The sequence below is a fragment of the Silurus meridionalis genome, chromosome 28, assembly GCF_014805685.1.
Source record: "Silurus meridionalis isolate SWU-2019-XX chromosome 28, ASM1480568v1, whole genome shotgun sequence".
Taxonomy (NCBI): domain Eukaryota; kingdom Metazoa; phylum Chordata; class Actinopteri; order Siluriformes; family Siluridae; genus Silurus; species Silurus meridionalis.
Window position 1 is genome coordinate 14,278,712 of NC_060911.1, and position 17,127 is coordinate 14,295,838.

A 17,127-nucleotide genomic window follows, 5' to 3' on the forward strand; every position below is an offset into this window, starting at 1 on the left:
AGAGAGAGAGAGAGAGAGAGAGAGATTAATAATGAAGCTGTTGGAGTTAACTCCCGCTGTTGTTTTTCGTTCTGTTTCTTATTTGTCACGTTTTCTTCGTCAAATTCATCTTGTGCCTCAAGTCGTTTATGAAAATCTCTGTATTCACCATCTAAGTTCCACCACACGCAAAACTCCTCCATGAAGCTCAGGAAGGTCGTTAGGAAATGTGTACAATCGCTGTCTCATTCTGGAAGGAACTGAAATTGGATGTCACAGGGCTTTATTGGCAGCACATTCATTTAGATTCAACGGAAAAACACACTACCTGTGTGTTCAACGCTCATCTGAACTTCCAGCCAATCACAATCCACTATACACACACCTGAACTTCCAGCCAATCACAATCCACTATTCAAATCTGAACTTCCAGCCAATCACAATCCACTATTCACATCTGAACTTCCAGCCAATCACAATCCACTATTCACACCTGAACTTCCAGCCAATCACAATCCACTATTCAAATCTGAACTTCCAGCCAATCACAATCCACTATTCACATCTGAACTTCCAGCCAATCACAATTCACTATTCACTTGTGAACTTCCAGCCAATCACAATCCACTATTCACACCTGAACTTCCAGCCAATCACAATTCACTATTCACTTGTGAACTTCCAGCCAATCACAATCCACTATTTACACCTGACCTTCCAGCCAATCACAATCCACTATTCACACCTGAACGCATTCCAGCCAATCACAATCCAGAATTCGCACCTGAACGCATTAGAGCGCATTACAATCCAGTATTTACACCTGAATGTATTCCAGCAAATCACAATCCACTATTCACACTGAGCAGGATGTAAATGTTTATTTATTTGCATTACAGAAGAAAACAGAGGCTGGTCAGCTTTATGGTTAGACGTGTGTAACTGAACACTGACACACACATTTCAAATCATCATTAATCATTAATTAATTCTACAATTAAATATAATATAATCTACTCACATATGCTGAGGTGAAACAAACAAACAAATACATTATATATATATATATATATATATATATATATATATATATATATATATATATATATATATATATATATATGTATGAATAAAAGGGGTGTGTCTTGTAATCTTGTATCAGATGGACCAATCAGAGCAGAGTAGCTTGTGAGGGGCATGGCACTGAATGAAAATCATCTAAAGAAGGAAAGTAGGAAACACGCCTAACTCCAGCCACATGCACGCTCCCATCTCTCTCACACACACACACACCCACACCCACACACACACACACCAGCTCGGTGCTGATGAGTGGGATGGAACTGAGCGCTTTTGTTCTGCTGCATGCTTCAGAAATTCTTCATTCCTCATAAGAACTTCACAGAGCTTCTACTCCATAAAGGTGAGATGATGATGATGATGATGATGATTTTACCTGCATACAGCGCTTTTCTAGCTTTCGATTCAATTTCATGTAAATGTTTGTCTGTGTGTGTGTGTGTGTGTGTGTGCGTGTGTGTGTGTGTATGTATCCTGTGGTGATCTGTAAAGGAAATGGAATGTGATTAATAAGCTGTAATTAAAAGATGCTTGCGGCGAATGAGCGCTTTTTCATGATAATGGCGTAATGACAGCTTAATATTTCAGCTTCTTCTGTAAACACACACACACACACACACACACACACACACACACACACACACACACAAACACACCCCTCCTCTAATTTTCTATATTAATGTAAAATGTTTAAGAGATGTAGTGAGCAGTAGGTAAGAAGATGAGAAGTTACTCTGTGTGGTTCTACAGAAGAAGGTTAGGATGTAGAATAGGATACAGAAGCTTCTGAACTCTCACTGAGAGCAAGTAAAGTCCTCCACATATACTGTTTTTCAGAAAAAACACAGGTTCCTTAAGAGTTCTTTCTCTTTTTATTGGTCCACCTGGAACCTCTCTTCAAAAACGTAAATATACATGATGGAATTCAATCCACAGTATTTATTCACCATCATTGTGGATCATGTAACACTTACGGAAAGCTTGAAGTTGTCATCTTAAACGGTTCTTTTGACTTTGGTTTGGTTAATCTCACATACAGGTTCCTATCCGTGGTCCTGGAGATGTTCCTGTCCTGATTGCACCGAACAGCTGATCATCACTTAGTGAGATGTGTGAGGAGTGTTAAACCATTTCACTGTGTAGGACAGAGGGATCTCCATGGTTAGGAACCTGTGCTGTGAGGTAATGCAAAAAGGTGCTGTGTAGAACTGTTCTCTCAACTCACCTCAAAGACTCTTGTTGTGTTGGAGTCACCGCAGCAGCGTTGTGTTCTTCTGCAGATATAGCGCATGGATCCACATGGACATGATGAATGAAGAGAACGTGACCCGAGACAACACCAGTTCCTCCCTTAACTGCAGCATGCTGCTGGACATCCCGGATGAGGGAGCTTTATTAGAAGGTCTGGAGGACAGCACGCAGCTCGTGGGGGTTCAGGTGGTTCTCATCTTAGCCTACAGCACCATCATCCTGTTCGGTGTGAGTGGAAACTCTTTAGTTATTTATGTTGTGTACAAGTTCCGCAACTTGCGCACGGTCACCAACTTCTTTATCGCTAACCTGGCTGTAGCAGACCTGCTGGTGAACGCGCTGTGCCTGCCCTTCACCCTGATGGCCACGCTCTCCGGGGAGTGGAAGTTTGGACAGGTGATGTGTTACCTGTTACCTTACGCCCAGGGCCTCGCCGTTCACGTGTCCACCATTACGCTCAATGTGATTGCGCTGGACCGCTACCGCAGCATCATCCACCACACCGAGACTAAAATGTCTAAAGACGTGTGTGCGGTGGTCATCGTCGTCACCTGGATGGCCAGCGCCGTGCTAGCTAGCCCCCTGGCTATTTTCCGCGAGTATGTGACCTTTGACCTGACACCTGAGCACAGCATTCAGGGTTGTGTGGAGAAGTGGCCAGGCAGCAGTGCAGATGGAACCGTGTACAGCGTAGCGACGTTCCTGCTGCAGTATGGCCTGCCCCTGTCCATCATCTCCTACGCCTATGCCTGCATCTGGAGCAAGCTCAGGAAGCATGTGAGCCCTGGAGGAGGACACAGTGAGCGACACCGCCGCCGGCGCAAAACCACCAAGATGCTAGCGGCCGTGGTAGCTGTGTTTGGGGTCAGCTGGCTACCTTTCCACGCCTTCCAGCTGGCTGTGGACATTGACAGCAGCGTGTTAGACATGAAGGATTTTAAGCTGCTCTACACAGTGTTTCACATCATCGCCATGTGCTCCGCCTTCGCAAACCCCATCCTCTACGGCTGGATGAACCGGAACTACCGGGACGCCTTCACCGCCGCGTTCAAATGCGCTCCAGCCGAAGGCGTGCTGAGGAGAAAATACAGCAAGGACACGGTGAGGGACAAAAGTCTGAGACACAAATCTAACATCAGCACACTGACTCAGGATAACACACACCTGTGATAAGATGGGACATACATTCCTAAAAATATTTACTGACCAGAGAACTCACTTTGTTCTTCAGGTGTAAAGTGTAACATTATGACGTCATGCCTAAAACCAGTATGAACACATCTGGTGTTGTGTGTTTTATTCTGTAAACTGTTTCTGTCTGAAGATCATTTCTTATGTCTGATTCAGGAGACAAGAACCTGCAGAAAAGTACCTCCTTCTGATTTCATTTCTTAAGTAACAAACCTGATAATGTTGGGACATGACAGAAGACAGCGTGCCACCAGAGGACCTGCACTGTGTCAATAACAGCTTTCACATTCAATCTATTTACAGCCTCTTTCCTGTCCGGCTGCTCCCTTTACCACCACCACTGACTGTACTCCAACCAACACCACAACTGCCAACCACTGTACACAAACCAACCCCAACTGTACACAATCACCACTACTGCCAACCACTGTACACAGACCTATACCACCACCACCAACCACTGTACACAGATTTACACCACCTCCAACCACTGTACACAAACCTACACCTTTCCACCAACCACTGTACACAGACCTACACCACCACCATCAACCACTGTACACAGACCAACACCACCACCAAAAACCACTGTACAAAGATCTCCTCCACCACCACCACCAGCCACTGTACACTGATCTCCACCACCACCAACCACTGTACACTGATCTCCACCAACACTGACCACTGTACAATGATATACACCACCACCAACCACTGTACACAGACCTACACCACCACCAACCACTGTACACAGACCTACATCACCACCAGCTACTGTACAATGATCTACACCACCACTAACCACTTTACACAAACATACACCACCACCAGGCCACTGTACACAGACCTACACCACCACCAACCACTGTACAGACCTACATCACCACCACGTACTGTACACAGACCTACACCACCAACAACCATTGTACACAGACCTACACCACTACCAACCACTGTACACAGACCTACACCACCACCAGCCACTGTACACAGACCTACACCACCACCAGCCACTGTACACAGACCTACATCACCACCAGCTACTATACAATGATCTACACCACCACTAACCACTGTACAGACCTACACCACCACCAACAACCATTGTACACAGACCTACGCCACTACCAACCACTGTACACAGACCCACACCACCACCAGGCACTGTACACTGATCTACACCCCCACCACCAGGCACTGTACACTGATTTACACCACCACCAACCACTGTACACTGATTTATACCACCACCAACCACTGTACACTGATCTACACCACCATCAACCACTGTACACTGATCTATACCACCACCAACCACTGTACACTGATCTACACCACCACCAACCACTGTACACTGATCTAACACCACCAACAACCACTGTACACCGATCTAACCACAGCTACATAAAATAAACTCTGTCTCTAATGTATAGATTAAATTTAACAAATTGCAGATAATTATGAATATTTTTGTGACAGAGCTGCAGTTATACTCTCGCTGTCTCACACACACACACACACACTTTATGCCATGGATGTATATGTGGAGAGGGATGATGTTCGGATTCTGTGCTTAGATTAGTTTAGTGAAATTGGAGGCCTGAGAGACGCAGGAACTTCACCACAATCTGCAGTAAAATCCAAACAAAGGCCAGCAGCAGAAATTATTACACAATCATTTGAAGGGTGCGGGTTTATACCAGATTTACTTCAGTGCTTATAACCAGCACACACACACACACAAACATGTGGTTACTGAATATCCCACTGTTAACGAATATTTCAATCTCAGACTTTTGTGTCATTTTTAAATAACACTGTGTTTTTTTAAGTATCAGTGTCTCCTCTGTTTTATGTTTGACGAGGAGAGAGTAAAAGTGTGAGAGAGTGATAGAGGAGGAGTGAGAGAGTAGAGGAGACCGATTGCTGGATTTAGATTCAAACTTCTTTTACTCTTGAATTTGTTTTGTACAGAAGCGTTACTTACCAAACAAATGAAGGATGAACGAAGGATAAACGATGGATGAATGATGGATGAAGGACACATTTTGCTGCTGAAAGAAGGAGAGGAAGTGGGTGTGTCTGGAAACTTTGCTGTATCAATTTAAGCCAGAGATGAAGATGATAAATATATCAATCTAAACCGGTTTACATTCGAGGCGAGAATCACTTTACTTTCACTCCTTTGAAACTTAAACGAAATAAATTATGTGCATGATCTGCTTCTCCAGATGAAGGTGCATCCTTCTGAGTCTGGTTCCTTTCAAAGTTTTTCATCTCAGTTTTCTACTCACCAGCGTCACCGCTTCCTGATTAGGGATACATTTATACCCAGATTTATGTAATTAATGTCCATCATTTGAAATGCTGTTTGTGTAAAAAAAGAGTCATAAGGATGTTTTTGGAAGTTCATCAGAACGTTTTAAATTAAAAACACCTAACATTAAAGCTGAAAGTGATCTTCAGGTAAGCGTTTCTCTCTGTACCAGACCATTAACACTACACACATCAACATAAAATATTATTAAAAAAACAAACAAACATTGATTTGGATTTGGATGTTCAGACCTGTAGAGGTTTTAATGGCGTCTCCTCTGAAGCCCCGCCCCCCACATTAGTGTTCTAATAAATAAAACTTAGCAAACCTCACAATATCGGAGTTTAGGAGAACATCATCTCATTCAGTTCATCTCCTCAATCACACAATACGTTTCATATGAATACTCTCAATGTTTACAACTTTATGGATCCATGTGCAGTGGATTCTGGGTAAATATCACTCCTGTAGTGTGGAGATTAATGAGTTTCTTCAACAATCATACAAACACCAACACCTTCACAACCTTCTAACAGGAGATCTAACATAGAAAGGGGCATTATCACAGGAAACAGGAAGTAGAGTTTAAACAGGAAGTACAAATAAAATAGAAAATCGAGTTTAAACAGGAAATAAAAGCTCTTTAATCCCATTAGTGTTCCACATTTGTTTTTATAACTTTTAATGGGAAAACACATCTGTAAACATCTGTTCATGACTTTCTTTGTTTAATGTTATAAAGTGAATAATTTCAGATGAATAAATAAGGTGTGTATTGTGTAGCAGGGCTGGAACACACAATAACGAAATTACATTAAACTTCTAAACAACTTCAGAACTGAAATGAGATAAAATGAATGAAGCAGAAAGGAGACATGGCGGAAACGTCGCTGTCCAGGAGCTGAATAATGGCTGGTGTTTTGTGCTGAAAGCTGAATCGCTTATCAGACTCACAGTGAAACACACCGACATTAATCAGATTTATAATCAGATCGGACATGGAGCAGCGCACGCTTCTGTTCTTACTGTCAGATTCTCCATCACACACATCCATCAGTGTTCCTGCTGAGAGACGCTCACTGGCCACTTTATAAGGAACGCATGCAATGATACAATTATGAAAGAATACAAACACAGGTAAAGGTGTGTTCAGTTCCTCAGAGTTCCTCGGTTCACATCTCACCTCAGAATGTGGAAAATCAACATTAACTGGACCGGCAGATGTTTTTCCATTGTGTGTGTGTGTGTGTGTATGTGTACTGTAGCAGCCTTAGGCTCCAGTTTATGGCTGAGGGGTGAGGAACCTGATGTGATCTTCTGCTGTTGTTTGTTCCTAATAAAGTGACCAGTGTGTGTAGACCCAGGGATACGGTGAACATTATTTGCCAAATGGTATGGTCCTGTTCGGAGGGCTCCATGGGGGCGTAGCCTCCTGAAACGCATCTGCCTTCTTCTGTTTTTCTCTTCGTTCTTGTTTCTGCTGAAACTCTTTCCTTTTCTATAAAAACAAACCAAAGTTAAGATTTCAGTACTGATGAGGAAAATGCTTTCTGTTTTCGTAAACGTGAAACTGCACAGCTAAAGGATGAAGCTCCCAGTACAAACTTAATATGAGTAGCCTCAAAGAAGATAAGAGGTTGAGCGATTAATTAGTTCTGGCGATTAATCGGGAATGATAAAGATAGTTTTTCCGGGTTGCGTTATACGAGAGCAGCCTCTAGAGGTGAATCACTGACACCACATGTTTATTTGTATAATTTTTGCTTTAGTTTAAAGCATGCCTTTAATTCTCCTCAATATGGAGTAATATAATGAATATATTCATATTTATATTTTGTTTGTGTATTTGTATTTTTAATTCAGTATTCGTTAAAAAAAATTGGTTTATTAATCAGTTATCAGCCTCGCTATCAGTATTTGTAAAATCCACTAGCGGTCAACCTCTAATGGAGATGATATTAGTGTGAACAATTTTTTTATTCACACACCAGCCATTCCTCATACATGTCCAGTGCAGACTTTTCTCTTTCCTCCTTCTCATATTTCTCCTCGATCTCTTTTACTTCCTTCTGCCTGCGTTCAGCCTTCAGCTTCTCCTCAATCACCTCCTTCTTCCTGGCGCTCCTGAGAGAGAAGAAACATACATCTGATCTCTGGTGTGTATATTTGCTGACTGAATGTTCTCTGTGTTACATCTAAGGATAAATTCATGTTGTTCAGAGTAAATCTTCTCACCACTGAGCGAATGAAGAGCTGCTCTCTCGTTTCCTCTGCTCTTTTTCCTTCACCTTATTCTCTTTCAGTCTGTATTCGGTCTGTGCCCGTTTTTGGTGCTCCTTACAAAGAAGCTCATCGTGTTCTCGTTTCCATTTCTCAAAAATCTGTTCAAAAGAAAGAGGTGAGAACATTAAATTGAGACAAGCGATGGTTCATTAAGACTAACACTGCATTTTAATGTCAGCTAACTGTACCCTGATTACCGTCCTCTACCTGTACCCTGATTACCGACCTCCACCTTTTCCCTGATTAACGTCCTCCACCTGTACCCTGATTACCGACCTCCACCTGTACCGATTAACGTCCTCCACCTGTACCCTGATTAACGTCCTCCACCTGTACCCAGAGTAATGTCCTTTACCTGTACACTAAATAACGTCCTCCACCTGTACCCTGATTAACGTCCTCCACCTGTATTCTGAGTAATGTCCTTCACCTGTACCCTGATTACCGTCCTCCACCTGTACCCTGATTAACGTCCTCCACCTGTACCCTGATTAACCTCCTCCACCTGTATTCTGAGTAACGTCCTCCACCTGTACCCTGGTTAACGTCCTCCACCTGTATTCTGAGTAATGTCCTTCACCTGTACCCTGATTACCGTCCTCCACCTGTACCCTGATTAACCTCCTCCACCTGTATTCTGAGTAACGTCCTCCACCTGTACCCTGATTAACGTCCTCCACCTGTATTCTGAGTAACGTCCTCCACCTGTACCCTGATTACCGTCCTCCACCTGTACCCTGATTAACCTCCTCCACCTGTATTCTGAGTAACGTCCTCCACTTGTACCCTGATTACCGTCCTCCACCTGTACCCTGAGTAACGTCCTCCACCTTAACCCTGAGTAATGACCTTCATCTGTACCCTGAGTAATGTCCTCCACCTGTACTCTGAAAAATGTCCTTCACCTGTACCCTGATTACCGTCCTCCACCTCTACCCTGATTACCGTCCTCCACCTGTACCCTGAGTAACGTCCTCCACCTGTACCCTGATTAACGTCCTCCACCTTAACCCTGAGTAATGTCCTTCACCTGTACCCTGAGTAACGTCCTCCACCTTAACCCTGAGTAATGTCCTTCACCTGTACCCTGAGTAATGTCCTCCACCTGTACCATGAGTAACGTCCTCCACCTGTACCCTGATTAATGTCCTTCACCTGTACCCTGAGTAATGTCCTTCACCTGTACCCTGAGTAACGTCCTTCATCTTTTACCCGTTTCGCTGTTTCATTTTTTTCCTTTTTCTCGTCCATCTCTTTCTGCAATTTTCTCGCCGCCTCCTGTTTTTCTCTGATTTTCTCTTTTAAAGCTTCACGCTTCTTTTCTTTCCAGGCTTCATAAGAGGCTTTGGCTTCAGCTTTCTTACTCGCCTCTTCCTATAAAACAGAAAGAGTTTAAATCCTCTGCTGAGTGTCATACAGGAGGATCAGGAGAACAGCAGAGTGCTTTTAGAATGAATTAATATCATTTTATTAGAATTACAGTCATATCTATAAAATACTAATGTTCCTCAAAATATTTATAAACCCAGATTCTGTAATGTCTGTAAGCATTCAGGCCCCTCCCCTTTACCCCTCTCTCTCCTCCCCCTCGTCTTTACCCCTCACATATATGTTAAATATGTGATATAACAGTGACGTGTCTCTTTTTACAATTTACATTTTTATATAATTAGCATTTTTGTGTTTTAGAGAATTTAATAAAGTGCAAAATAAACATTGGGACCTCCGTTTTTTTCTCCTCCTTCAACTTCTCTTCTTGTTTTTTAGCTCTGAAAGTCTCCTGCAGTTTCTCTTCTTTTTTCTTCCGCCAGTCCTGTAGATACAATAAACAGTGTTTAATATCAGTGATAATACTTTTAGCTTTCTGCTCTCTTCCACATACATGAACTCACAGACACTCATGATTGGCTCCTGTTGCTGTGATTGACAGGAGAGAAATATTACCCCTCCCACCCAGAGGCTTAGTGTAGAACATCACTTCCTGTTTGTTCATTAGAGCTGAAATATTTTTATAAATATAAATATTATAAAAGTTATTCTTGTGATTATCACCTGAAAACAGACTGATTGCAAATAAAGGTGAACATTAATGTCCATTGTGAAAAGTGTTTTACAAATAAAAACGAATGATTCATTAATGTATGCGTGGAATTAATGTAATTTGAATAAAACTGTGTAATATGGTTTATAATGTGAGTAGAAAGTTCTGGAATTAAAAGCTCTATTGGCTGAGATCAAGTCCTGTGAACATGTGATTTGGACACGCCCCCTCATGCCACATGTCCTGACCCTTCTCCTGATTAATGAATAAAAACATGAGCTTCATTAGCATGTTTGCATCTGATTCGCTAGATTACTTGATGATGCAGGTTTGTGGTGCTGGATCAAAAGTGGTCTTGGAGATTAGTGGAGATACGATAAGTCAGCAGATTCAGACCCGGAGATCAGACCTGATAAACTGTGGCTCTGAGGGAATCTGCATTTTCCAGTCCTGTCTCCTGGAACTTCTGCTCCAGAACCTTTAATGTTCCCAGATATCTTGGTTCGGCATTGAACGATGGGGTGTTTCTGGACTTCCTGGAGCTTCCTGGTCGAGACACTGCAGATCTGTAATCCAACAGATGTGGATGTAGAAGATAGCACTGAGCATTTCATCACACTGTGATAAGAACTGCTGATGAAACTGACCTGGAGGTTCCAGGAGAGACTTCAAAAGTGAGCTAGATGAAAAACACAAACACACAACTTACACTTAATAACATTTCTATTATTAATATTAATATTATTATTATTATTATTATTATTATTATATCAGGAATTTAACTGAAAAACACCTGATGTTCCTGATGTTCCTCATGTTCTGTGACTGAGAAATCTGCATTCATAAAAAAAATAAAATAATCTATAAACCACATCCTACAGCAGATGTGCTCCTCTGTCAGGAGAATAATGAATCAATGTGTGTATTACCTGAGCTTTCAGCGCCCTCTAGTGACCTGGAGTGTGTGTTCACCATCACAGACACATCGTTCTGCACAGGAGCGGCACGCACAATTTACAACACACACACAGTTCACTGTTAGTGTGTGTGTGTGTGTGTGTGTGTGTCTGTCACACTCAGCGACTGTACATGAGCTCTACCTGTACTTCTTGTTCTCACCTGTCTGCCATCAATCCCAGAATCCTCTGCGGTCTGAGAGGACATGGAGGGGGACGTGAAGGTGGACGTGAAGGTGGACGTAGAGGTGAAGGTGGACATGGAGGTGCAGGGTTTGGACACAGAAGATGGAGCAGCTATCCTGGATGGGGTTTGTGTTTGTCCATCATTTTCATCTCGTCCACTGACAGCAGTGGGAGGAGCTCTCTGCCGTGGTGCAGGTGTAGGGGGCGTGGCCTCAAGCCCACCTGTACACAGCAAAATAACATCAACACATCTGTGTGTGTGTGTGTGTGTGTGTGTGTGTGTGTTAGAATGGAAGTGGAGTTTTCTGTGAGAATCAGGTTCCAGTAAATTAGACTTTAATAAAAAATAACAGTGCAGTGTGTCCAAAAGTGTTGGCACCCGTACGTAAAATGAGTGTGTGTTAAACCTCACACTGCTTTCACCTCACACACCATTCACAGGAGTGTGGTGGTCACTGGTGATGTTCTGCATCTGGACTGTTGATGATTTATGACAGTTTGGTCTCCTGAGGAGGTGAGAACTTACTCTCAGAGATGGACTCCCTTTGGCTGTTCTCTGAATACAGAGGTAAGGGTGATTCTGATTGACTCCTTCTGCAGGTAGGGGATTCTGATTGGCTGTTCTGTGGTGCAGGTGAGTCAGAGTGTGAGTCCTGCTGACTTCTGTCTCGACTCTGAACTTCATTCACACTTTGGTGAGAAAATAAAGATCTGTCCGATCTGAGGGTGTCTGATCTGAGAGTGTTAGCGTTCCTCTGGCTCTTCAGGAAGGAGACTTTTTTGGGTTTGATGTTCTCCTCCTCCTCCTCATCTGACAGTTTAAAATCATTGATGGAGGTTTTTGTTCTTGAGGCTTTGAACAGGTCGCGTTTATTCCTCCTGGTCTTCAGCAGCTCTTTCAGGACATCTGCAGAGAAACAATGATTCCTGATCAGGAAGAAAAGTCTGATTTGTCTTACAGCTTGTGGAATAAACAAACCGATGGATCTTATTTCATCATTTCTACTGAAAGACCAAAGTGTGTGAATAACTCACCATCATCATCACCATCATCATCATCATCATCATCATCATTAAAGATATTAAAGTTCAGATATGAGGCTCTGTTCCTGACAGCTCTCTTAGAAACTGCTGCCTCCAACTCATCCTGCAATAATAATAATAATAATAATAACAATAATAGTAATAATGATAATAATAATAATAATAATATTGTTAATAATAATAATAATAATAATAATAATAATAATAAACATAATGTTAGTAATAATAATAATACATAAAAATGTTAATAATATTATTTAACAATAATAACAATGGTAATAAAAAAAAAAATAATAATAATAAAGAAATAATGTTAATAATAATAATAAAAAAATAAAAAAAATAAAATAATAATGTTAATAATAAATACAAAATGTTAATAATAATAATAATAATAATAATAATAATAATAATAATAATAATAACGCAGGCTGTTGAGTGGATGATGTTCTGTGTTCTAATGGTCCAGGGTTAGAAGGTGTTATTGATGGAGACTCTAAAGTTCTTTGTAGGTTCTCTGTATAATGGAGCGTCTACTAAATGATGTCGATGTGAAGGTCCTAAAGAAGATCAGTAAGTGTAGAAATTTCTCACCTGGAAAGTGGTTCTTTTGGAGGTTTTAGGACTTTTGGTGAAGGCCAGAGTAGAGCAGAACTCCTCCTGAGCCATGCTGCAGCTCTGAATCTCACAGTGAGATTACAGTCTCTATAAATCTCAGTAAAGATCATAAGATACGCTCTGAGGAACATCACACATCCATCTCTGTTTTTCCATAACATTCACTTCAGTTCTTTCCGCTTCTTCATCATTCAGTTCCCAGATAAACATCTCGCCCTCATCACACAACCTCTCTGTTTACACACGTTACCATGAGACCAGTGCGCGAGGAGCAGGAAGTGATGAACCAGAATCCGGTTATACGTCATCAATATGGAAATGACTACAGCTAACCAGCAGGTGGCGCCAAAATCACGAACTCTGTGATCTATATTCATGTAGAATTCTTTTTTTTTTTTTTTTTTTTTTAAACTCTTTAAAATCATTACAACATCGTACTGCGATCACATTACACACATAACCTGTATAATCACCAAAATCTACAACCTGCTTCATAAACATCTAAACTGAAGGAGACAACATCTCACATTGCACTGGTGGTGGAGCAGTAATGAAACGGTGATGAAGCAGTGATGAGTGAGGATTTGGTGGTGGAGCAGTAATGAAATGGTGATGAAGCAGTGATGAGTGAGGTGGTGGAGCAGTAATGAAATGGTGATGAAGCAGTGATGAGTGAGGTGGTGGAGCAGTAATGAAATGGTGATGAAGCAGTGATGAGTGATGGTTTGGTGGTGGAGCAGTAATGAAATGGTGATGAAGCAGTGATGAGTGATGGTTTGGTGGTGGAGCAGTAATGAAATGGTGATGAAGCAGTGATGAGTGAGGTGGTGGAGCAGTAACGTTTGTAGAATTCGAGTTAGTTATATTGAGTTTGTAATCTTGCGTACCAGTGTAGATTTATTCATTACTAGAGATTTAAAGCACGTTTGTACGTCGCTCTGGATAAGGGCGTCTGCTAAATGCCGCAAATGTAAATGTAAATGTAATGAAATGGTGATGAAGCAGTGATGAAGCATTGATGAGTGAGGGTTTGGTGGTGGAGCAGTAATGAAATGGTGATGAAGCAGTGATGTGTGAGGGTTTGCTGGTGGAGCAGTAATGAAATGGTGATGAAGCAGTGATGAAGCAGTGATGAGTGAGGATTTGCTGGTGGAGCAGTAATGAAACGGTGATGAAGCAGTGATGAGTCAGTGGTGTTTGACTGAATAATGATTTGTGTACAGTCTCAGTGTGGGAAAGAATGTTTGTGGAGCAGCTGATAAAACTCCACTTTGCTGTAATGTTAGTGTCTAAAAGAAAGCAGAGACTCTAAAAATAAATAGAACCTTTACATGAGTCATCGTTTACACACTGCAGGCAGAGAGATTTATTTATTACTCCACACTTTCACACCATTTCTCTCTACATCTTTTATACTTTATATGTAAGTGTGTGTGTGTGTGTGTGTGTGTGTGTGTGTGTGTGTGTGTGTGTGTGTGTGTGTTTATTTACTTAACTTATTTATTTTTAAATCAAATCTCATTATTTCTAAAATCTTTTCTTCCAGTCTGCACAGGCTGCACAGGGGATTATATGTGGCATTATGGAGTATTGAAGCTGTTAAATGATTCACACACACACACACACACACACACACACACACACACACACACACACACACACACACACACACACACACACATTGTGGAGCTTCAGGGGGTATTACAGGGGTCCAGGGGGTATTGTGGAGGTTTCAGGGGGAATTGTGGGGTTTATGGGTATTGTGGTTTGTTCAGGGGGTATTGTAGGGGTTTGATGTACCTTGACGTGGTTTGGGGGTACTGTATTGTGGTGAGTTTAGGGGGTATTGTAGGGGTTTGAGGGAACTTGGCAAGAGTTTGAGCGTATTGTATTGTCATGAGTTTAGGGGGTATTATACTGGTTTAGGGGACTTGACAGGGTTTGGGGAACTGTGTTGTGGTTAGTTTAAGGGGTATTGTGGGGTTTGGGGAACTTTACAGGGTTTGGGGAAACTGTGTGTGGTGAGTTTAGCGAGTATTGTGGGGTTTGGGGAACTTAACAGGGTTTGGGGTACTGTATTGTGGTGAGTTTAAGGGGTATTGTGGGGTTTGGGGAACTTGATGTCATTTGGGAGTACTGTATTGTGGTGCATTTAGGGGTATTGTAGGGGTTTGGGGAACTTGACAAGGTTTGGGGAACTTGACAGGGTTTGGGGTACTGTATTGTGGTGAGTTTTAGGAGGTATTGTGGGGTTTGGGGAAATTGACGTCGTTTGGGAGTACTGTATTGTGGTGCGTTTAGGGGTATTGTAGGGGTTTGGGGAACTTGACAAGAGTTTGAGCGTATTGTATTGTCATGAGTTTAGGGGTATTGTACTGGTTCGGAGGGACTTGACAGGGTTTGGGGAACTGTTTTGTGGTGAGTTTAAGGGGTATTGTGGGGTTTGGGGAACTTGACAGGGTTTGGGGTACTGTATTGTGGTGAGTTTAAGGAGGTATTGTGGGGTTGGGGGAAATTGACAGGGTTTGGGGTACTGTATTGTGGTGAGTTTAAGGGGGTATTGTGGGGGTTTGGGGATATTGTGAGGGTCAGTAAAGAGAGTGTTGGGAGCGATGGGAGAATTTTGAATGAACGTTGAATGAAGGTTGGATGATGATGTAGGTGGGTGGAGAGTTGTAATGGCCCAGTGTCAGTGTGATGGATGTGGTTTATGCAGAATGTTCCTGTGAGCTGCTGATAATCTCAGAAAACCCGAAACACTCCGACTGTCCTGCTGAAAAAAGAGGCTCTTTAAAGCGTGGGTTTGTTTAAGTTATGAGCTGGGAGAAGCCTAAAGCCTGTCTCTGCTTTATATCACACAGGGGAAACGGGGGGAAGGGGGGGCAATGAACCTCAGAGATGTTCTTCATCATCGAAATATAAAACCTCTGATAATTATAATATTGTCCTGAAGATGAAGTGAGAGCAAAAGAGAAATAACAGACACGTGCAGCGATTACAGGGAACAAACACACACACACACACACACACACACACACACACACACACACACACACACACATGCAGTATTATGAGGAATCTCAGACGTCAGAATTTTTATACTCAGTTGATCGAATCTTTATCACTACGACGCTTTATTTACTCTCAGGCTCTTTAAAACGTGTCATCCTTTTCGTAAGCCTCCATTTTCTCATAGTCACCAAAACATCATTTTTAACTTGATCCGCTTCGGAGAGCGTTTTTAAAAAGCTACGTTTTCGTCGACTAAAAACGCCGTCTCAGTGTGGACGGAAGGAAGAAACGGAGAGAAAAATAGCCATTTTCAAACAAAAATGTATTAGTGTGGACATGGCCTGAGTGTGTGTGTACGTAATAATGTAAATATGTGTGTATTTACTGATTTCTGCATCCTGATGATACCGGTACTCAGGTGTCTGCTGGGTAATGTGTGTTTTTGACACGTGGGGTTCATTGATGTCACGTGTTGACGTCTTGCCGTTCCTGAAAGCGCTGATTCTCAGTGAGCGGAGTCTCAGTGCCATCAGTGAAGATGATCTGAAATCTTCAACACAGAAAAACCTTTTCTAAAGTGCTGCTCAGGACCATATGGTGCCACTGATTAACACCTGGCTTAGTCCACACTCCGTGTCTGCGCTCTCATGACTCCCAGGGTTCTGTTTGGGTTTGGAGGTGCTGTTAAAGAAACCCCGCCCATACCACCATGTAAACATCACTCTGAGGACCAGACTATAAAAGGCATGGCGTGGGAAACCTGCTCACTGTTTACCTTTTAAGAGCTGAGACTGGGCATGGACCATCGTCTTCCTGTAAACATATATATGTATGTGTGTGTGCGTGTGTGTGTGCATGTGTGTGTGTTTGTGTGTGTGTGTGTGTGTGTGTGTGTATACCAGGTTACTGAGATGATAAATTCTAGCATGGCAGAGTGCTTTCACTATAATACTCAGCACTGGAGTGTGTGTGCAGTGGAGCAGAGTCTCTCCTTACAATTTATATATATATATAAAATAATAAAAATAATTATATTATTTATTTTATGATATAAGTATATTATTATTATATTATATTATATCAAATAATAAATGTATATTGCGTGTTTATTCAACAGAAACACAGTATAGGGTTAAAAATATATTTAATTACCTATTTCTCCCATATTA

At 41.9% G+C, this 17,127-nt stretch overlaps 2 protein-coding genes across 6 annotated transcripts in view; one reads left to right on the top strand and one right to left on the bottom strand.

Annotated features, from left to right (window-relative positions):
• The window catches only part of npy2r (neuropeptide Y receptor Y2), a 5,943-nt gene extending 2,408 nt beyond the window's left edge, over positions 1 to 3,535 (top strand). Inside the window, exons 3-4 of one of the 3 annotated variants that reach the window (XM_046843249.1) lie at positions 2,099 to 2,536; positions 2,633 to 3,535. In XM_046843249.1, the coding sequence (XP_046699205.1) occupies positions 2,359 to 2,536; positions 2,633 to 3,480 (1,026 nt within the window). In that variant the 5' untranslated portion in view covers positions 2,099 to 2,358 and the 3' untranslated portion in view covers positions 3,481 to 3,535. Of the gene's footprint in view, positions 1 to 1,287; positions 1,403 to 2,098 lie in introns of those variants that run through there. The other 2 variants (XM_046843246.1, XM_046843248.1) reach the window with 2 other exon arrangements.
• Positions 3,536 to 6,438: 2,903 nt separating this feature from the next.
• map9 (microtubule-associated protein 9) lies at positions 6,439 to 13,207 on the bottom strand. 3 transcript variants are annotated; one of them, XM_046842507.1, is made up of 13 exons: positions 12,923 to 13,207; positions 12,332 to 12,431; positions 11,811 to 12,191; positions 11,262 to 11,506; positions 11,072 to 11,132; positions 10,936 to 10,976; positions 10,790 to 10,821; positions 10,552 to 10,708; positions 9,825 to 9,914; positions 9,314 to 9,475; positions 8,054 to 8,199; positions 7,807 to 7,942; positions 6,439 to 7,316 (listed from the first exon to the last, which is right to left on the bottom strand). In XM_046842507.1, exons 1-13 carry the CDS (start codon positions 12,995 to 12,997, stop codon positions 7,197 to 7,199), a joined length of 1,746 nt encoding a protein of 581 aa, XP_046698463.1. In that variant the 5' UTR covers positions 12,998 to 13,207; the 3' UTR covers positions 6,439 to 7,196. The 3 variants fall into 3 exon arrangements, with proteins under 3 accessions (XP_046698463.1, XP_046698462.1, XP_046698464.1); XM_046842506.1 differs by having other exon boundaries at positions 12,320 to 12,431; XM_046842508.1 differs by lacking the exons at positions 12,332 to 12,431; positions 12,923 to 13,207 and having other exon boundaries at positions 11,717 to 12,116.
• Between the last annotated feature and the right edge of the window lie 3,920 nt (positions 13,208 to 17,127).

Coding starts and splice junctions, on each gene's coding strand:
- map9 (XM_046842506.1), bottom strand. CDS start 12,997: ATGGCTCAGGAGGAGTTCTGCTCTACTCTGGCCTTCACCAAAAGTCCT. Junction 11,133..11,261: donor CTGGGATTGATGGCAGACAG/GTGAGAACAAGA, acceptor GCTCCTGTGCAG/AACGATGTGTCTGTGATGGT. Junction 9,476..9,824: donor AGGAGGAGAAAAAAACGGAG/GTCCCAATGTTT, acceptor TCTGTTTTATAG/GAAGAGGCGAGTAAGAAAGC.